General features: G+C 47.0%; 1 protein-coding gene across 1 annotated transcript in view; it reads left to right on the top strand.

The window, feature by feature from the left end:
- LOC124035489 (integrin alpha-11-like) overlaps window positions 1–22,168 on the top strand; it is a 204,844-nt gene that overhangs the window by 28,330 nt on the left and 154,346 nt on the right. Inside the window, 9 exon segments of the mRNA XM_046348942.1 lie at window positions 5,237–5,346; window positions 7,725–7,816; window positions 8,192–8,306; window positions 8,474–8,601; window positions 8,804–8,952; window positions 9,223–9,367; window positions 15,463–15,628; window positions 15,752–15,822; window positions 20,936–21,080. Of these exon segments, the coding sequence (XP_046204898.1) occupies window positions 5,237–5,346; window positions 7,725–7,816; window positions 8,192–8,306; window positions 8,474–8,601; window positions 8,804–8,952; window positions 9,223–9,367; window positions 15,463–15,628; window positions 15,752–15,822; window positions 20,936–21,080 (1,121 nt within the window).

Raw genomic sequence — 22,168 nt, forward strand, 5'->3', positions numbered from 1 at the left:
ACAGGGCTGACCTTAATGGATGTTCAGCCATGATTGTTTTAACAGCTCTTCATGAAACTGACTGGGAGTTAAAGGAGACCTTGAAGTCAAAGGGAAACAATGGGTCCCATTTCTCTGAAAGTAGCTGTGTCCCAGCCTGAACTTTCCCAGTCTACAGTATCACACCGTGCCAGAGGACAGCAGTAATCTCAGCAATAATCATGATATTAATAGCTATGAAAATATGAGCACTGCTGGAGCTCGAGGTGAAAATCATTTCCAGAGTCTGTGAGACTTGGACAGTTGATCCCAGACGCAGTCCCCTCAACACTAGTTTGTGTCTCAGCCTGGCTGCCATACACTGCATGTGCAGCCCAGTTAACAGCTTCACTCCTTGGCCAGGATCTGAATTGTTGCACATATTTGTATATTTATATCTCTCTCTCTTTTCAATACAAATAAATACACTTGGGAAATGTGATAGTTTTTGAAGGAAGCTGAGCAATCTTTCAGATTTGAGTCACATTTCTCAACATTTCCTACAAACATTTTCCTACATTCTACATTAAGAGCGTCTGTTAAATGACTTATCTAGAGCATCTTAGCTAGATGGGACAACCACATACCTCAGTCAGAGTAAGTATACTGAACAAAAATATAAATGCAACATGCAACAATTTGACTGAGTTACAGTTCATATACGGAAATTAGTCAATTAAAATAAATTCATTAGTCACTAATCTATGGATTTCATAGGACTGGGTAGGAGTGGCGCCATGGGTAGGGCAGGGAGGGTATAGGCCCACCCATTGGGGAGCCAGGCCCAGCCAATCAAAACAAGTTATTCCCCCACAATAAATAAAATGGCTTTATTACAGATATACTCATTTTCATCAGCTGTCCAGTCACAGATGATCCCACAGGTGAAGAAGCAGGATGTGGAAGTCCTGGGCTGGCATGGTTACACGTGGTCTGCGTTTGTGAGGCCGGTTGGACATACTGACAAATTCTCTAAAATGACGCTGGAGGTGGCTTATAGTAGAGAAATTAACATTCAATTCACTTGTAACAGCTCTGGTGGACATTCCTGCAGTCAACATTCCAATTGCATGCTCCCTCAAATCTTGAAACATCTGTGGCATTGAGTTGTGTGACAAAACTGCACATTTTAGAGTGGCCATTTATAGTCCCCAGCACAAGTTGCACTTATGTAATGATCGTGCTGTTTAACTTCATATGCCACATCTTGGTAAATGAAAAACACTCACTAAAAGGGATGTAAACAAATTTGCACACAAAATGAGAGAAATAAACTTTGCACGTAATGAACATTTCTGGGATAATTATTTTCAGCTCATGAAACACGGGACCAACATTTTACAAGTTGCGTTTATATTTTTTGTTCAGTATGCATTTTTCCACAATAAAGTAGCTATCAGAAAAGTCAGTGTTAGTAAGGTACCTTATCCAAACATTCAGTGACATACTTCTGTTTCAGTTGACATGACCTGCACTTATATCAGTGTTACGCACACCTCTTGGAGGGAACGCAATACCCTGCTACACTCAACTAGGTATGTGATTGTAGGTGCGAGAGGATGACAGAGACAGAGAATATTACAGTTTACTGGGAATGTATTTTCTTAACACAGTATATGTATGACCGCAGGCCTCTTGCCTAAGCACTGCCAAGGTGCCTCCCCCCCGGGAACAAATTAAACAGAACAATACAAACTTAGAGTGAACAAGTTCAATAATCAAAAACACAGTCCTGTTGGCACACACATACCTCAGAAGTAGCGGCTACAAAATACTTCCCACTAAACTGTCTCTGCACAACATCCAACACAGGACATCCAAGAAGCTCCTGCTTCCCGACAAAGGAACACTGGCTTTTCAAGCTGCAGAAGGAGTTGGTAATGGCAGACAGCTGTATCTCCTGGCGACAGGGCGGGGTCAGAGTACCAATCTGAAATGGGGCCGACCAATCAGCTGCTTTGGACTTCAGGAAGCCATTTCCTGAAATACACACATTCAAACACATACAAACCCATAACAGAAACTGGGGAACATAACACCAGTTTACTACTTGAATATTGTATGATGTCATAATCTCAAGAAACCTATCATAGTAGTTTTAGATGACCAAGGATGTTCATGTCAAGTGTCATGTTTTGTTTAGGTAACCATTATACCATACCTATGTATACCACACCACTAAAATGTTACCTCATAGGAACAATGTGATGGAGACATGTTTTAAAACTACAGAGGTTCGTGTGGTTGACCCATAACTACAGGCAGTAAATTGATGGAGGTCTGGTTTTGCTATTAAGGGGTGTCAAGTGTTGGCAAGTAGCCTAGCGGGTCAAATCTACCAAAGCTGTGCCCTTGAGCAAGGCACTTAACCCTTATTGGATAAGAGCGCCTGCTAAATAACTAACATGTCAATGTTAAATGTAAATGTGGTCCCTTCCCTTTGCATCTGATGAAAGGCAAAAACACGACAGGACAGGGGACAACACTGACCTGGTGAGTGAATTGCTCCTGTGCATGCCACTATACTGAGTAGCCCAGGTGGTAAGGGTAGGTAACAACACATCTGCCATGCTGATCCTCAACACGGGGGCCCCTCAAGGGTGCGTGCTCAGTTCCTTCCTGTCCTCCCTGTTCAACACCTATTCCCCGTCAGGAGTCTGAAAAGATTTGACATGGGTCCTCAGATCCTCAAAAGTTTCTACAATTGCACCATCGAGAGCATCCTGACGGGTTTCATCACTGCCTGGTATGGCAACGGCTCTGCCTCCGACTGCAAGGCACTACAGAGGGTAGTGTGTACAGCCCAGTACATCACTGCCTGGTATGGCAACAGCTCTGCCTCCGACTGCAAGGCACTACAGAGGGTAGTGTGTACAGCCCAGTACATCACTGCCTGGTATGGCAACAGCTCTGCCTCTGACAGCATGGCACTACAGAGGGTAGTGTGTACAGCCCAGTACATCACTGCCTGGTATGGCAACTGCTCTACCTCCGACTGCAAGGCACTACAGAGGGTAGTGTGTACAGCCCAGTACATCACTGCCTGGTATGGCAACTGCTCTGCCTCCGACTGCAAGGCACTACAGAGGGTAGTGTGTACAGCCCAGTACGTCAGAGGAAGGCCCTAAAAATGGTCAAAGACTACAGCCACCCTAGTCATAGATTGTTCTCTCTGGTACCGCACGGCAAGTGGTACCGGAGCGCCAAGTCTAGGTCCAAGAGGCTTCTAAACAGCTTCTACCCTCTGAACATCTAATCAAATGGCTACCCAGACTATTTGCATTGCCCCCTCCCCCCATTCGCTGCTGCTACTCTCTGTTATTATCTATGCATAGTCACTTTAATAACTCTACCAACATGTACATATTACCTCAATTACCTCCACTAACCGGTGCCCCCACACATTGACTCTGTACCGGTACCCCCTGTTTATAACCTTGCTAGTTTAATTTTACTGCTGCTCTTTAATTATTTGTTACTTTTATTTGTTACTTTTTTTAGGTATTTTCTTAAAACTGCATTGTTGGTTAAGGGCTTGTAAATAAGCATTTCACTGTAGGGTCTGCAACCAACAGTTGTATTCGGCGCATGTAGCAAGTACAATTTGATTTGATTTTGATTTGATTTGTCTTAGGCTACATATGTTTCTTGTGTTGACAGCTTAGGTTATTAACATAAGCTCTTGTAAAACAATATAACAATATATTGCAGGATGGTAATCATGTGTTGGTGTCTGATCTAAAGATATCATATGCTAAACTTTGAGGAGATCTGTGTTTATGTGTGAGAAGTATCAGGTGAAGTTTGTCATCACCTGGAAGAACTTCATGTACCAAGACATTGTGTTACAAGGTGAAAGGTCAAGAGAATATCAAGAAAACCCCTCTGCATTTTGTGTTTTCATCCTGTCACATAAACGTCTTGGGAAAAGTATCTTGTTCCTACCCAAGAATACAAAGAGCCCTTCTATCTCAGATACTTCGGGAGGCTTTTATCTGTCCAGCCTGATGTAAACACAGAGTGTTTTAAATGCTCCACCACATTAAGTTATCGAGAGCCTTCACTGACATCTAGGACATTTACAAGAGCATCGTGACCTGACACTGATGTACAACCCCAAAGTGGAGTGACAAACTGTCTCCCCCTGAGCTCTACATCATGACTGGGGGCGGTAGCGTAGCCTAGTGGTTAGAGCGTTGGACTAGTAACCGGAAGGTTGCGAGTTCACACCCCCGAGCTGACAATGTACAAATCTGTCGTTCTGCCCCTGAACAGGCGGTTAACCCACTGTTCCCAGGCCGTCATTGAAAATAAGAATGTGTTCTTAACTGACTTGCCTGGTTAAATAAAGGTAAAATTAAAAAAGAAAACGACCAAAGGACTCTGAGCCTGCTTGTGTTTCAGCCCCAAAGTGGAGTGACAAACTGTCTCCCCCTGAGCTCTACGTCATGACCAAAGGACTCTGAGCCTGCTTGTGTTTCAGCCAAGGAGAACTCATGGTGACCCGTTCTGTATTGTTTCATGGTGAAATGCCTCGTCATTGATTCAGTCAGCATGCTCGCCGACATCACAATTTCCCGCTCTCCTTTCTTTCTTTCTCTATCTACCTTTTGCGATCTCTATCTACCTTTTGCGATCTCTATCTCTTTTTTTTCTCTGTGTGTGTGTGTGTGTGTGTGTGTGTGTGTGTGTGTGTGTGTGTGTGTGTGTGTGTGTGAGAGAGAGAGAGAGAGAGAGAGAGAGAGAGAGAGAGAGAGAGAGAGAGAGAGAGAGACAGAGACAGAGACAGAGACAGACAGAGACAGAGAGAGATAATCTTCCCAGGGCCAATGTGGAGTGGATACAGTGTTTATAGGCCAGTGTGTTTATGTGCGTGTCAGTCTGGCGTCAGGGGAGAAGTCAACATGATCCCACAGTAACACAGCCAGTCACAAACAAGGAAGTTCACGAATGTTTCAAATACCTGCTCTGATACTCACTGGGTGTGTGTTTGTTGAGTTAGCAAAGACATTCCAGTCAGATAGATCGGCGTAGCAGAGTTTGAATGTCATCTCTTTCACACCATTATTTCTTATCAGATGAAACGTCATGAGGAGAAGTGCCTTCAATGTTATCACTATGTTTTTACAATGTCACAACAAATACTATTAATACAAAACAATTATAATATGCAATTCATTTTGTGGGAATTTCAACGGTCTTGTTTTCTGTTTCACAGGTTATTGGTGGGAGCTCCATATGAAACCAATGGTCACCACCAGACAGGGGATGTGTACAAATGCCCATTGGGGAAACGGTCCAATGGCAGCTGCTCCAAACTCAACCTAGGTACAGAACTATCAACTCTCACAGACTTGACATGTGCCTACTGTGCCTCATGAGACTGATGTGTGTGTGTGCTGTAGGCATTAGAGTGTGTGTGTGTGTGTGTGTGTGTGTGTGTGTGTGTGTGTGTGTGTGTGTGTGTGTGTGTGTGTGTGTGTGTGTGTGTGTGTGTGTGTGTGTGTGTGTGTGTGTGTGTGTGTGTGTGTGTGTGTGTGTGTGTGTGTGTGTGTGTGTGTGTGTGTGTGTGTTGTAGCCATTAGAGTGTGTGTGTGTGTTGTAGCCATTAGACTGTGTGAACTGTGTGTGTGTGTGTGTGTTGTGTGCGGCATGTGTGTGTGTGTGTGTGTGTGTGTGTGTGTGTGTGTGTGTGTGTGTGTGTGTGTGTGTGTGTGTGTGTGTGTGTGTGTGTGTGTGTGTGTGTGTGTGTTGTAGCCATTAGAGTGTGTGTGCATATACACCTTATACGTGTGTTCATAGGTTGTGTGAGAGTGGAATCTGGGAACCATGCTGTTCCGCCGTTAACAGTTTATGTACATTTCCACATCCACATCCTCCTAGGCATCACGCCACACGTCCACATCCTCCTAGGCCTCACGCCACACGTAGGCATCACGCCACACGTCCACATCCTCCTAGGCATCACGCCACACGTCCACATCCTCCTAGGCCTACACGTCCACACCCTCCTAGGCATCACGCCACGGGTCCACATCCTCCTGTGCCTCACGGTCCACATCCTCCTAGGCCTCACGCCACACGTCCACATCCTCCTAGGCATCACGCCACACGGAACATCCTCCACCTCACGCCACACGTCCACACCCTCCTAGGCATCACGCCACACATCCACATCCTCCTAGGCATCACGCCACACGTCCACATCCTCCTAGGCATCACGCCACACGTCCACATCCTCCAAAGGCATCACGCTACACGTCCACATCCTCCTAGGCATCACGCCACACGTCCACATCCTCCTAGGCATCACGCCACACGGCCACACCCTCCTAGGCATCACGCCACACGTCCACACCCTCCTAGGCATCACGCCACACGTCCACATCCTCCTAGGCATCACGCCACATCCTCCTAGGCATCACGCCACGCGTCCACATCCTCCTAGGCATCACGCCACACGTCCACATCCTCCTAGGCATCACGCCACACGTCCACATCCTCCTAGGCATCACGCCACACGTCCACATCCTCCTAGGCATCACGCCACACGTCCACATCCTCCTAGGCATCACGCCACACGTCCACATCCTCCTAGGCATCACGCCACACGTCCACACCCTCCTAGGCCACACGTCCACATCCTCCTAGGCATCACGCCACACGTCCACATCCTCCTAGGCATCACGCCACACGTCCACATCCTCCTAGGCATCACGCCACACGTCCACATCCTCTAGGCATCACGCCACACGCCACATCCTCCTAGGCATCACGCCACACGTCCACATCCTCCTAGGCATCACGCCACACGTCCACATCCTCCTAGGCATCACGCCACACGTCCACATCCTCCTAGGCATCACGCCACATCCTCCTAGGCATCACGCCACATCCTCCTAGGCATCACGCCACACGTCCACATCCTCCTAGGCATCACGCCACATCCTCCTAGGCATCACGCCACACGTCCACATCCTCCTAGGCATCACGCCACACGTCCACATGTTTCCTTAGATGAGACCTATCTGCACTGTGTTGTACAGAGAGACACAGCGAGATGTGTGAACTAGCTGGCAGATATTGTATGGTGTAGACACTGCTGCTCCTGGCTTGACAAGTGTAACAAACCTAGTTCCCAGAAGCTCCTTTCCTGCAGTCAAATGATCAAGTCGCCTTTCTAATGGCCTCACGGGTGGAATGTTGTTCATATTTGTCATAATTAAATAAACATTATTTTTAAAAACCTGCTGAAAATCTGCTGTTTTATTATATTTCAGTCTTCTGTGATGTATATAAAGTGTCATATTGGGATGCAACGACATTTCAACTCTATATCTGACACGGTACAGGTGTCTTCTTTTAAGCCAATAACCATGTGTGAAGTGTCTACTTTTGTTTCAGACTAGATTTGTTTAAGACTACCAAGAAACGCTGTGTGTGACCCTGATTTAGCCCACTGTAGTAACATGCTCTGCACACTGCCTCAAAGCACAGGTGTTCCGTCCTTTCGTTGGGAGATTTGGTATCATCTTCTTAACTGCCATGTGTAGTCATTGGGTTTGCAAAAGCCTGTGAAGCGACTTGTCCGCAGGTACACAGCAGAAGTGAAAAATATACGCAAAAAGTCTTCAAAATCTGTAGAAACATCAGTGTTAGAATAAACATAGTTATTTCTTTGACTCTGTCTTTTCTTGTTCCTCAAGGAAGGATTTCTCTGACTAATGTCGCCGAGCGAAAAGACAAGATGAGGCTGGGGATGACGCTGACAACCAACCCCAAAGACAACAGCTTTGTGGTTAGTGATGAACACCCAGTCTATCAAAAGTATAGTGTGATTATGTGTGGTTTCCACAGAGACTAACTTGGTGGTGAGTTTCAGGGGTTTGTGAAGAACAGCGGAGGCTGCTGAGAGGGGGACGGCTCATAGTAATGGCTGGAACGGCACAAATGGAATGGCATTAAACCATGGATGTGATGTATGTGATACCATTCCACCTGTTCCACTCCAGCCATTACCACGAGCCCATCCTCCCCAATTAAGGTGTCACCAACCTCCTGTGGTGAAGAACCACATTTGGTTTTTCTGATGACCTTTTCATCCACTGTAGGCCCACGGTACATGTCTCATTCATGCTGTGCTGAATGTGCTTTCTTGTGTGTTGTTGTCTAGGTCTGTGGACCCCTGTGGTCCTATGAGTGTGGCAGCTCATACTACAGCACTGGGATATGTTCTCGAGTCAACGCCAGCTTCAAATTCTCCAAAACCATAGCTCCAGCCTTCCAGAGTAAATACAGAGCCCGCCCCTTTCCTGTTTGGCAATGTTTTATGGATCTTCTTCCATAAGTACAAGTCATTATTGATTATAATGCATTAGACTGTTTGCCATTGCTCAACCATAAAGGTTGCATTGATGGTGCAGTTCAGACATTATTGTGTGTCTTCCTCTGCTAGGGTGTGAGACCTACATGGATATAGTGATCGTTCTGGATGGTTCCAACTCCATCTACCCCTGGACGGAGGTGCAAGCCTTTCTTATCAACATTCTACAGAAGTTCTACATTGGACCAGGCCAGATACAGGTGAGTTGTGGGAAATGTGTCGCTCTGGCTAACCTGGTTGAATTGCCTGTTATGCCCCAGTTTTGATTCATGATTCAACTCGAGGTCTGGAGTGTCAAAGGATGATGTTGTCTGAGTCCATGTTGATGATTAGTAGAATGAAAAAGCAGACGTGATTTGTCCCTCCAGACCTGTTATAATGTATGTGCGTGATATGGTTCAGGTTGGAGTGGTGCAGTATGGGGAGAAGGTGGTGCACGAGTTCCATCTGAATGACTACAAGTCGGTGGAGGAGGTGGTGAAGAGAGCAAGCAACATCCATCAGAGAGGTGGAGAGGAAACCAACACGGCACTCGGCATCAACGTCGCTCGGTAAAACTCCCTAACTGATATGAAACCACATCAGCAATATCCCTAATATTCAATCAGTATAGTATTGGAAGCTGCCTGTCTATTGTATCTCACAACAAGTACAACTATAATGACGTACAGTAAATTATTGTAAATGACACTAGGTAATAGTAATAAAAGACGATAAAATACTGTATTTGTTACCTTATTCTGGGTTATTACTCAAATCCCACTTTTTGGCTGTAAACTTTGAACCTTTCAAATATGAGTTGAATAAATCACATGCCACAGCTCAGAAGCATTCAAACGAGGAGCCCGACGAGGCGCCAAGAAGGTGATGATCGTGATCACTGACGGGGAGTCACATGACAGCCCTGACCTTCAACAGGCCATCGAGGACAGCGAGAAGGATGGCATCACCCGCTATGCCATCGCTGTGAGTCACCGTCTCTGTCTCCTTCCTCTCTCCTGCTTACATCATCACTGTGAGTCATCCTCTCTGTCTCCTTCCTCTCTCCTGCTACATCATCGCTGTGAGTCACCGTCTCTGTCTCCTTCCTCTCTCCTGCTACATCATCGCTGTGAGTCACCGTCTCTGTCTCCTTCCTCTCTCCTGCTACATCATCTCTGTGAGTCACCGTCTCTGTCTCCTTCCTCTCTCCTGCTACATCATCACTGTGAGTCATCCTCTCTGTCTCCTTCCTCTCTCCTGCTACATCATCACTGTGAGTCACCGTCTCTGTCTCCTTCCTCTCTCCTGCTACATCATCACTGTGAGTCATCCTCTCTGTCTCCTTCCTCTCTCCTGCTACATCATCACTGTGAGTCACCGTCTCTGTCTCCTTCCTCTCTCCTGCTACATCATCTCTGTGAGTCACCGTCTCTGTCTCCTTCCTCTTTCCTGCTACATCATCACTGTGAGTCACCGTCTCTGTCTCCTTCCTCTCTCCTGCTACATCATCACTGTGAGTCATCCTCTCTGTCTCCTTCCTCTCTCCTGCTACATCATCGCTGTGAGTCACCGTCTCTGTCTCCTTCCTCTCTCCTGCTACATCTCTGTGAGTCACCGATCATCTCTCTGTCTCCTTCCTTCCTCCCTCTCTCCTGCTACATCATCACTGTGAGTCATCCTCTCTGTCTCCTTCCTCTCTCCTGCTACATCATCACTGTGAGTCATACTGTCTCTGTCTCCTTCCTCTTCCTGCTACATCATCACTGTGAGTCACCGTCTCTGTCTCCTTTCCTCTCTCCTGCTACATCATCTGTGAGTCATCCTCTCTGTCTCCTTCCTCTCTCCTGCTACATCATCACTGTGAGTCACCGTCTCTGTCTTTCCTGCTACATCATCTCTGTGAGTCACCGTCTCTGTCTCCTTCCTCTCTCCTGCTACATCATCACTGTGAGTCATCCTCTCTGTCTCCTTCCTCTCTCCTGCTACATCATCACTGTGAGTCACCGTCTCTGTCTCCTTCCTCTTTCCTGCTACATCATCACTGTGAGTCATCCTCTCTGTCTCCTTCCTCTCTCCTGCTACATCATCACTGTGAGTCACCGTCTCTGTCTCCTTCCTCTCTCCTGCTACATCATCACTGTGAGTCACCGTCTCTGTCTCTGTCTCCTTCCTCTTTCCTGCTACATCATCACTGTGAGTCACCGTCTCTGTCTCCTTCCTCTCTCCTGCTACATCATCACTGTGAGTCATCCTCTCTGTCTCCTTCCTCTCTCCTGCTACATCATCTCTGTGAGTCACCGTCTCTGTCTCCTTCCTCTCTCCTGCTACATCATCACTGTGAGTCACCGTCTCTGTCTCCTTCCTCTCTCCTGCTACATCATCACTGTGAGTCATCCTCTCTGTCTCCTTCCTCTCTCCTGCTACATCATCACTGTGAGTCACCGTCTCTGTCTCTGTCTCCTTCCTCTTTCCTGCTACATCATCACTGTGAGTCACCGTCTCTGTCTCCTTCCTCTCTCCTGCTACATCATCACTGTGAGTCACCGTCTCTGTCTCCTTCCTCTTTCCTGCTACATCATCACTGTGAGTCATCCTCTCTGTCTCCTTCCTCTCTCCTGCTACATCATCAATGTGAGTCACCGTCTCTGTCTCCTTCCTCTCTCCTGCTACATCATCTCTGTGAGTCATCCTCTCTGTCTCCTTCCTCTCTCCTGCTACATCATCACTGTGAGTCTCTGTCTCCTTCCTCTTTCCTGCTACATCATCACTGTGAGTCACCGTCTCTGTCTCCTTCCTCTTCCTGCTACATCATCACTGTGAGTCACCATCTCTGTCTCCTTCCTCTTTCCTGCTACATCATCACTGTGAGTCACCGTCTCTGTCTCCTTCCTCTTTCCTGCTACATCATCACTGTGAGTCACCGTCTCTGTCTCCTTCCTCTCTCCTGCTACATCATCACTGTGAGTCACCGTCTCTGTCTCCTTCCTCTCTCCTGCTACATCATCACTGTGAGTCATCCTCTCTGTCTCCTTCCTCTCTCCTGCTACATCATCACTGTGAGTCACCGTCTCTGTCTCTGTCTCCTTCCTCTTTCCTGCTACATCATCACTGTGAGTCACCGTCTCTGTCTCCTTCCTCTCTCCTGCTACATCATCACTGTGAGTCACCGTCTCTGTCTCCTTCCTCTCTCCTGCTACATCATCACTGTGAGTCACCGTCTCTGTCTCCTTCCTCTTTCCTGCTACATCATCACTGTGAGTCACCGTCTCTGTCTCCTTCCTCTCTCCTGCTACATCATCACTGTGAGTCATCCTCTCTGTCTCCTTCCTCTCTCCTGCTACATCATCACTGTGAGTCATCCTCTCTGTCTCCTTCCTCTCTCCTGCTACATCATCACTGTGAGTCATCCTCTCTGTCTCCTTCCTCTCTCCTGCTACATCATCACTGTGAGTCACCGTCTCTGTCTCTGTCTCCTTCCTCTTTCCTGCTACATCATCACTGTGAGTCACCGTCTCTGTCTCCTTCCTCTCTCCTGCTACATCATCTCTGTGAGTCATCCTCTCTGTCTCCTTCCTCTCTCCTGCTACATCATCACTGTGAGTCACCGTCTCTGTCTCCTTCCTCTCTCCTGCTACATCATCTGTGAGTCACTCCTGCTACATCATCTCTGTGAGTCATCCTCTCTGTCTCCTTCCTCTCTCCTGCTACATCATCACTGTGAGTCACCGTCTCTGTCTCCTTCCTCTTTCCTGCTACATCATCACTGTGAGTCACCGTCTCTGTCTCCTTCCTCTTTCCTGCTACATCATCACTGTGAGTCACCGTCTCTGTCTCCTTCCTCTTTCCTGCTACATCATCTCTGTGAGTCACCGTCTCTGTCTCCTTCCTCTCTCCTGCTACATCATCACTGTGAGTCATCCTCTCTGTCTCCTTCCTCTCTCCTGCTACATCATCACTGTGAGTCACCGTCTCTGTCTCCTTCCTCTTTCCTGCTACATCATCACTGTGAGTCACCGTCTCTGTCTCCTTCCTCTTTCCTGCTACATCATCACTGTGAGTCACCGTCTCTGTCTCCTTCCTCTTTCCTGCTACATCATCACTGTGAGTCACCGTCTCTGTCTCCTTCCTCTTTCCTGCTACATCATCACTGTGAGTCACCGTCTCTGTCTCCTTCCTCTCTCCTGCTACATCATCACTGTGAGTCATCCTCTCTGTCTCCTTCCTCTCTCCTGCTACATCATCACTGTGAGTCATCCTCTCTGTCTCCTTCCTCTCTCCTGCTACATCATCACTGTGAGTCACCGTCTCTGTCTCTGTCTCCTTCCTTTTTCCTGCTACATCATCACTGTGAGTCACCGTCTCTGTCTCCTTCCTCTCTCCTGCTACATCATCACTGTGAGTCATCCTCTCTGTCTCCTTCCTCTCTCCTGCTACATCATCGCTGTGAGTCACCGTCTCTGTCTCCTTCCTCTCTCCTGCTACATCATCTCTGTGAGTCACCGTCTCTGTCTCCTTCCTGTCCTCTCTCCTGCTACACCATCACTGTGAGTCATCCTCTCTGTCTCCTTCCTGTCCTCTCTCCTGCTACACCATCACTGTGAGTGACTCCTGCTACATCATCACTGTGAGTCATCCTCTCTGTCTCCTTCCTGTCCTCTCTCCTGCTACATCATCACTGTGAGTCATCCTCTCTGTCTCCTTCCTGTCCTCTCTCCTGCTACATCATCACTGTGAGTCACTCCTGCTACATCATCACTGTGAGTCATCCTCTCTGTCTCCTTCCTCTCTCCTGCTACATCATCACTGTGAGTCACTCCTGCTACATCATCACTGTGAGTCATCCTCTCTGTCTCCTTCCTCTCTCCTTCTGTTCACTAAATGTGAACATAACTGGAAACAGCATGAGGTAATGTTACGGTAGCTAGTAAATAGAAAAGGAGAAGTAACTAACTAGCTAACTGATAGTAAGTTAATTTTTCCACCTCACATTTAACTAGCTAGCTAACATTTGTATGTTGTAGTTTATTATGGATCCCCATTAGCTGCTGCCAAGGAAGCATCTACTCTACCTGGAGTCAAGCTAAATTAAGGCAGTTAAACCATTTAAAAAACATTACAATACATTAACAACAGATTTCACAACACATTAAGTGTGTGTCCTCAGGCCACTACTCTACTACCACATATCTACAACACAAAATCTATGTTATCGTGTGTGTATAGTGCGCATGTTATCGTGTGTGTGTATGCATGTGTCTGTGCCTATGTTTGTGTTGCTTCACAGTCCCCGATGTTCCATAATGTGTATTTTTAAATTCAATTTTACTGCTTGCATGAGTTACTTGATGTGGAATAGAGTTCCATGTGGTCATGGCTCTATATAGTACTGTTGAACTGACATATAGAAAGTAGAATTGCCACAGTTGTTAAATATATTTATAGTTAGTCAGCTGCTTCTTCTACTCTCTTCAACTAACTACCATAATACTGCTTCGTGCCTCCATAATGACAAGGTGGCTACAGTTACTGTAGTACAATGTTCATTTTTTTCTGGTTTGGGACATGTACACTTTCAGCGCACATTGGGATGTGACTTCACAGATGTGATGTGAGCTTCACCAGTGCTCCAAAGAGTACAGAGGTTTACACGGAACCCAAACCGTCTGAGCGCGTACGCCATCGTGCATCAATGTCTATTGTCCCCCCGCACCAAACGCGATCACGACACGCAGGTTAAAATATCAAAACAAACACTGAATCAATTACATTCATTTGGGGACAGGTCGAAAAGCATTAAACCTTTATGGCAATTTAACTAGCTAACTTCCACTTGGTAGCTAAGTTGTCCTATTTAGCTAGCTAGCTTCCACTTGGTAGCTAAGTTGTCCTATTTAGCTAGCTAGCTTCCACTTGGTAGCTAAGTTGTCCTATTTAGCTAGCTAGCTTCCACTTGGTAGCTAAGTGGTCCTATTTAGCTAGCTAGCTTCCACTTGGTAGCTAAGTGGTCCTATTTAGCTAGCTAGCTTCCACTTGGTAGCTAAGTTGTCCTATTTAGCTAGCTAGCTTCCACTTGGTAGCTAAGTTGTCCTATTTAGCTAGCTAACTTCCACTTGGTAGCTAAGTTGTCCTATTTAGCTAACTTGCTGTTGCTAGCTAATTTGTCCTGGGATATAAACATTGAGTTGTTATCTTACCTGAAATGCACAAGGTCCTCTACTCCGACAATTAATCCACGCATAAAACAGTCAACCGACTCTTTTCTAGTAATTTCTCCTCCTTCTAGGCTTTTTCTTCTCTTGACTTTACATTGCGATTGGCAACTTTCATAAATTAGGTGCGTTACCGCCACCGACCTCATTCGTCTTTCAGTCACTCACGTGGGTATAACCAATGATGAGATGGTACGTGGGTACCTGCTTCTATAAACCAACGAGGAGATGGGAGAGGCAGGACTTGCAGTGCGATCTGCATCAGAAATAGAAAGGAGTTCTATTTTAGCCCATGGCATCGCAGACGCTCGTTGACGCGCGCAAGCAGTGTGGGTGCAATAATTGAATAACATAGATTTCTAAATGTATTTTGCACACCCAACAGAGCGGTGTTGTCAGGGTATTAAAACAGAGCCTAAACGGTTTAGTGCCCTCTCAAAATGTATATACACAGCCAGCCAAGTGGTTGAAGGTGTGAATGATCTTTCCAAGCCCACAGAACACTTTGGTTAAGCCCGCTTTGGCATGGGGTTCTCCTGAGCTTATTCAGCCCATAGATGATGAGGTGAGGGGCCCAGTCAAACCAGGCCATGGGCATCTAAGAAGAGAAGGGAGGTGCTGAGTTCATTTGGTTGCTGACAGCTGGAATTTGTGACAGCAGGCAGCAGGGACACAGTCCACCAAAGGATTGGAAGTTGGAACCACCCTTCTCTGGTTAAAATTCTAAGTCTATCTAAAGTGTGCCAGTTTCCCTATTGGTTTGTGTGGGCAAAAGGATTGTTGAGTCACAGTTCATAAGTGAGATGGCTCTATAGTAGGGCACTCTACAACAAAGTCTGGTGATTGATGTCTCTGTCTGGTTGTCACCAGGTGCTTGGCTACTACAACCGGCGTGGAATCAACCCAGAGGCATTCTTGAATGAAATCAAGTATATCGCTAGTGACCCCGATGACAAACACTTCTTCAAGGTGACTGATGAGTCTGCCTTGAAGGACATTGTGGACGCGCTTGGGGATAGGATCTTCAGTTTGGAAGGTATTCCATATAACACTGTAAAACAGCCATCTGTAAACCACAAACTAGACCCAACTCATTTCCTTTTCCTGTTCTCAAAGAAAATAATTCCCCCTGCTGAACTCACCTGGTCTTCCTCTACAGGGACCAGTAAGAACGGGACAGCCTTTGGCCTCCAGATGTCTCAGGCTGGCTTCTCTTCACACTTCGTGGAGGTGAGTCTCACCACTGCTGCCAGTATACGCCCCCCCACACACACCTCTCTCCTACTCCTGACAGGTTTCCACCCCCCCATCCCATCCCTCACTCTCCAGGTTCCTGGGGGGCCTGCTGTGATGCTGAGGTCATCCTGATTAAGGAACCCCTCACTGACGACAGTCATTGTTCCACTTTGACCTTCCAGAGGTGCGAATAAGAAACTCTGAAGTCCCCAGGGGGTCATAGCGTAGCAGAGAAGGCTGAAAGAACATCTCACCAGAGAGTTTTTATTTTATTTTACCTTTATGTAACTAGGCAAGTAAGAACAAATTCTTATTTTCAATAACGGCCTAGGAACAGTGGGGTAACTACCTTGTTCAGGAGCAGAAAGACAGATTTTGACCTTGTCAGCTCGGGGATTCTTGCAACCTTTCAGTTACGAGTCCAACGCTGTAACCACTAGGCTACCTGCCGCCCCTTAAAAGATGTTGGGGTGTGTTCTACTGTAGCTTCATCACCATCCTCCCTCATGTACCAGTCTTCCTGTTTTCTACTGTAGCTTCATCACCATCCTCCCTCATGTACCAGTCTTCCTGTTTTCTACTGTAGTACCAGTCTTCCTCCCTTCTTCCTGTTTTCTACTGTAGCTTCATCACCATCCTCCCTCATGTACCAGTCTTCCTGTTTTCTACTGTAGCTTCATCACCATCCTCCTCATGTACCATTCTTCCTGTTTTTCATCATCTGTAGCCATCCTCCCTCATGTACCAGTCTTCCTGTTTTCTACTGTAGCTTCATCACCATCCTCCTCATGTACCAGTCTTCCTGTTTTCTACTGTAGCTTCATCACCATCCTCCCTCATGTACCAGTCTTCCTGTTTTCTACTGTAGCTTCATCACCATCCTCCCTCATGTACCAGTCTTCCTGTTTTCTACTGTAGCTTCATCACCATCCTCCCTCATGTACCAGTCTTCCTGTTTTCTACTGTAGCTTCATCACCATCCTCCCTCATGTACCAGTCTTCCTGTTTTCTACTGTAGCTTCATCACCATCCTCCCTCATGTACCAGTCTTCCTCTTTTCTACTGTAGCTTCATCACCATCCTCCCTCATGTACCAGTCTTCCTGTTTTCTACTGTAGCTTCATCACCATCCTCCCTCATGTACCAGTCTTCCTGCTTTCTAGTCTTCCTGTAGCTTCATCACCATCCTCCCTCAGTCTTCCTGCTTTCTACTGTAGCTTCATCACCATCCTCCCTCATGTACCAGTCTTCCTGTTTTCTACTGTAGCTTCATCACCATCCTCCCTCATGTACCAGTCTTCCTGTTTTCTACTGTAGCTTCATCACCATCCTCCCTCATGTACCAGTCTTCCTGTTTTCTACTGTAGCTTCATCACCATCCTCCCTCATGTACCAGTCTTCCTGTTTTCTACTGTAGCTTCATCACCATCCTCCCTCATGTACCAGTCTTCCTGTTTTCTACTGTAGCTTCATCACCATCCTCCCTCATGTACCAGTCTTCCTGTTTTCTACTGTAGCTTCATCACCATCCTCCCTCATGTACCAGTCTTTCTGTTTTCTACTGTAGCTTCATCACCATCCTCTCTCATGTACCAGTCTTCATTTGTTGTCTTTCTTTTTACTCTCTCCATCTGCGTCCCAGATTCAGGTTTGCTGATGCAATAGCTTTGATTTTCCAGTTCAACGCCACAGTTGAAGCACAACCTGACGAGGGAACAATAAATATATCCCTTTTTCTTAAAACAATAAATAGTGAAACTGCAGCTGGTTGACTGGGATGGCTGGACATTCCATACTCCAGAAGGCTGGATTCCAGGGATAGCACTTTCTCAACCAACGCAACCCGAGTGTTGAGAGTAGGATAACTTATTGGAAAGACTTCGGGAGCCTTAATAAAGGAGAAAAAGTGTCCCAAAAGACCAGATGGTTTTGTTGAATGTGGAGTGTGTCAGCTTGATTCTGCTGAAGTCCTACATACTCAGACCAATTCAGTCCAGTTAGCCAGAGATCTGTTTGTTTGTTTTCTTCCTCCAACTCAGAGTAATAATGTTGAAAAGGGATTCCCAGATATAACGCATTGTTTCACACCCAGTTGTGTGTGCAAATGGCCGCAGGTTGGACGATGAGAATGGACATGTTTCAGGTAGTCTTTATTGCATATATTCAGATCTCAACAAGCCTGAATAAGGGTGTATAGTGGGGACTATTTGAGGCTACATCACCATGGAAACAGTGTGCACCACCACCAAAACAGATACCCACAGAGTCTAGCACCACACAGCTGTCAAAAGTTGATGTAGGGTCAATCTGTGAATCAGTCGCTCAGCGACCTAGACGTTTCCATGTCCCAGGAAGTGGTCGAGAAGTAGTTCAAGAGTGTTCTGTCTGTCGTATGCTAACTGCTAGCTAACCTCTGGAAAATGTTCTGTCTGTCGTATGCTAACTGGTAGCTAACCTTTGGAAAATGTTCTGTCTGTCGTATGCTAACTGCTAGCTAACCTTTGGAAAATGTTCTGTCTGTCGTATGCTAACTGGTAGCTAACCTTTGGAAAATGTTCTGTCTGTCGTATGCTAACTGGTAGCTAACCTTTGGAAAATGTTCTGTCTGTCGTATGCTAACTGGTAGCTAACCTTTGGAAAATGTTCTGTCAGTCGTATGCTAACTGGTAGCTAACCTTTGGAAAATGTTCTGTCTGTCGTATGCTAACTGGTAGCTAACCTTTGGAAAATGTTCTGTCTGTCGTATGCTAACTGGTAGCTAACCTTTGGAAAATGTTCTGTCTGTCGTATGCTAACTGGTAGCTAACATTTGGAAAATGTTCTGTCTGTCGTATGCTAACTGGTAGCTAACCTTTGGAAAATGTTCTGTCTGTTGTATGCTAACTGGTAGCTAACCTTTGGAAAATGTTCTGTCTGTCGTATGCTAACTGCTAGCTAACCTTTGGAAAATGTTCTGTCTGTCGTATGCTAACTGGTAGCTAACCTTTGGAAAATGTTCTGTCTGTCGTATGCTAACTGGTAGCTAACCTTTGGAAAATGTTCTGTCTGTCGTATGCTAACTGGTAGCTAACCTTTGGAAAATGTTCCGTCTGCATATTATGCGTGGCAGAGGAGGGACTAGATTAGCCTCGGGGGAACTCTGTCATTATAAAAATTACATGTATTCAGCGTAGGATGAACAAATGTCCACCGCCAGCCCATATGCCATCTTCTTCTCCCATGCTTGTGGTTACTGGTTGGTTACTGGTTGGTTACTGGTTGGTTACTGGTAACAGTGTTTTGTCCTTTTTGATGACACAGACCCCAAATAGCCCCAACTATAACGTATTATAATGAAGAACCTGTAACGTTTCTCATCAACATTCTTTACTTTGTGTGGTGCTACTTTGTGTGGTGCATACAGGTGATGGAACACGTGTGTGTGTGGTGCATACAGGTGATGGAACACGTGTTTGTGTGGTGCATACAGGTGATGGAACACGTGTTTGTGTGGTGCATACAGGTGATGGAACACGTGTTTGTGTGGTGCATACAGGTGATGGAACACACACGTGTGTGTTTGTGTGGTGCATACAGGTGATGAACACATGTTTGTGTGGTGCATACAGGTGATGGAACACGTGTTTGTGTGGTGCATACAGGTGATGGAACACGTGTTTGTGTGGTGCATACAGGTGATGGAACACGTGTTTGTGTGGTGCATACAGGTGATGGAACACATGTTTGTGTGGTGCATACAGGTGATGGAACACGTGTGTGTTTGTGTGGTGCATACAGGTGATGGAACACGTGTGTGTTTGTGTGGTGCATACAGGTGATGGAACACGTGTTTGTGTGGTGCATACAGGTGAGGTGATGGTGAACAGGTGATGGAACACGTGTGTGTTTGTGTGGTGCATACAGGTGATGGAACACATGTGTGTTTGTGTGGTGCATACAGGTGATGGAACACGTGTTTGTGTGGTGCATACAGGTGATGGAACACGTGTTTGTGTGAGAGAGAACGTTTGTCCAACACTTTATTCATTTAGAGGACCCATGCAAGCTTTACTTATTATCCTCTCAAATGTCTCCAATGGCTTTTAAATCAATTTGGGAGGAAAACGAAGGAAAATATCATGAATGTGGGCAGACTTATGTTTTGACTGATTTATTGTTTATTAAGCTGTTGTTGGCAGAACGAGTGAACGGTCATCAAACTCTTAAAGTTTCTGCAAAAATATCCTTGCTGGAGTCTGGGGACTGGAGGGAGGCTGGGGACTGGAGGGAGGCTGGGGACTGGATGGAGGCTGGGGACTGGAGGGAGTCTGGGGACTGGAGGGAGGCTGGGGACTGGAGGGAGGCTGGGGACTGGATGGAGGCTGGGGACTGGAGGGAGGTCTGGGGACTGGAGGGAGGCTGGGGACTGGAGGGAGGCTGGGGACTGGAGGGAGGCTGGGGACTGGAGGGAGGCTGGGGACTGGATGGAGGCTGGGGACTGGAGGGAGTCTGGGGACTGGAGGGAGGCTGGGGACTGGAGGGAGGCTGGGGACTGGAGGGAGTCTGGGGACTGGAGGGAGGCTGGGGACTGGAGGGAGGCTGGGGACTGGAGGGAGTCTGGGGACTGGAGGGAGGCTGGGGACTGGAGGGAGGCTGGGGACTGGAGGGAGTCTGGGGACTGGAGGGAGGCTGGGGACTGGAGGGAGGCTGGGGACTGGAGGGAGTCTGGGGACTCGAGGGAGGCTGGGGACTGGAGGGAGGCTGGGGACTGGAGGGAGGCTGGGGACTGGAGGGAGGCTGGGGATTGTAGCCTGGGAGGAAGGATGAGGAAGGATGATTTGATTTAGAGAGAAAGGATTTATTTATCATCATCATCATCATCATCATCATCCTGTGTACTCATCACCTTCTCCATTTTACCATCATTGCCTGCTGAACCAATGGCATCACTACAACACACACACACACACACACACACACACACACACACACACACACACACACACACACACACACACACACACACACACACACACACACACACACACACACACACACACACACACACAATGTTACAATATGTTTTAATGTTCACACTAAGTGCCTGCTCTCCTGTCTGTCCCTAAAGGATGGGATCCTGGTGGGGGCACCGGGGGCCTACGACTGGAATGGAGCCGTCCTGAAGGAGACCCGGCAGGGGAAGGTGGTTCCACCCAAGTCCTCCTACTCACAGGAATTCCCAGAGGAGCTGAAGAACCACGGCGCCTACCTAGGTGAGGGAGGAATTGACGATCTAAAGGATTGGTCACAGAGATGTTTGGTTTGGGTAGAGCTATAGACTCCTCTCCCTGATCCTCTCTTTGCCCTTCATCCTCTCTCTGTCCTTCGTCCTCTCTCTGTTCCTCAACCTCTCTCTGTCCTTCGTCCTCTCTCTGTCCTTCGTCCTCTCTCTGTCCCTCATCCTCTCTCTGTCCCTCATTCTCTCTCTGTCCATCATTCTCTCTCTGTCCATCGTCCTCTCTCTGTCCTTCGTCCTCTCTCTATCCTTCGTCCTCTCTCTGTCCCTCGTCCCCTCTCTGTCCCTCGTCCTCTCTCTGTTCCTCGTCCTCTCACTGTCCTTCGTCCTCTCTCTGTCCTTCATCCTCTCTCTGTCCCTCATCCTCTCTCTGTCCCTCATCCTCTCTCTGTCCCTCATCCTCTCTCTGTCCCTCATCCTCTCTCTGTCTTTCATCCTCTCTCTGTCCCTCATCCTCTCTCTGACCTTCAGCCTCTCTCTGTACTTCAGTCTCTCTCTGTCCTTCAGCCCCCTTCTGTCCTTCAGCCTCTCCCTGTTCTTCAGCCTCTCTCTGTCCTTCAGCCTCTCTCTGTCCTCTCTCTGTCCCTCGTCCTCTCTCTGTCCTTCAGCCTCTCCCTGTCGTCTCTGTCCCTCATCCTCTCTCTATGCCTCATCCTATCTCTGTCCCTCATACTCTCTCTGTCCCTCATACTCTCTCTGTCCCTCATCCTCTCTGTCCCTCATCCTCTCTCTGTCCCTCATACTCTCTCTTCACCTTTACTGTCTCTACAGTCTACTGTTCACCATCTCATCTCATCTCTCTTCATCTTTACTGTCTCTACAGTCTACTATTCACCATCTCATCTCATCTCTCTTCACCTTTACTGTCTCTACAGTCTACTGTTCACCATCTCATCTCATCTCTCTTCAACTTTACTGTCTCTACAGTCTACTGTTCACCATCTCATCTCATCTCTCTCACTTCAACTTTACTGTCTCTACAGTCTACTGTTCACCATCTCATCTCATCTCTCTTCACCTTTACTGTCTCTACAGTCTACTGTTCACCATCGCATCTCCTCCATC

This window comes from Oncorhynchus gorbuscha, linkage group LG05 (assembly GCF_021184085.1).
Source record: "Oncorhynchus gorbuscha isolate QuinsamMale2020 ecotype Even-year linkage group LG05, OgorEven_v1.0, whole genome shotgun sequence".
Classification (NCBI taxonomy): domain Eukaryota; kingdom Metazoa; phylum Chordata; class Actinopteri; order Salmoniformes; family Salmonidae; genus Oncorhynchus; species Oncorhynchus gorbuscha.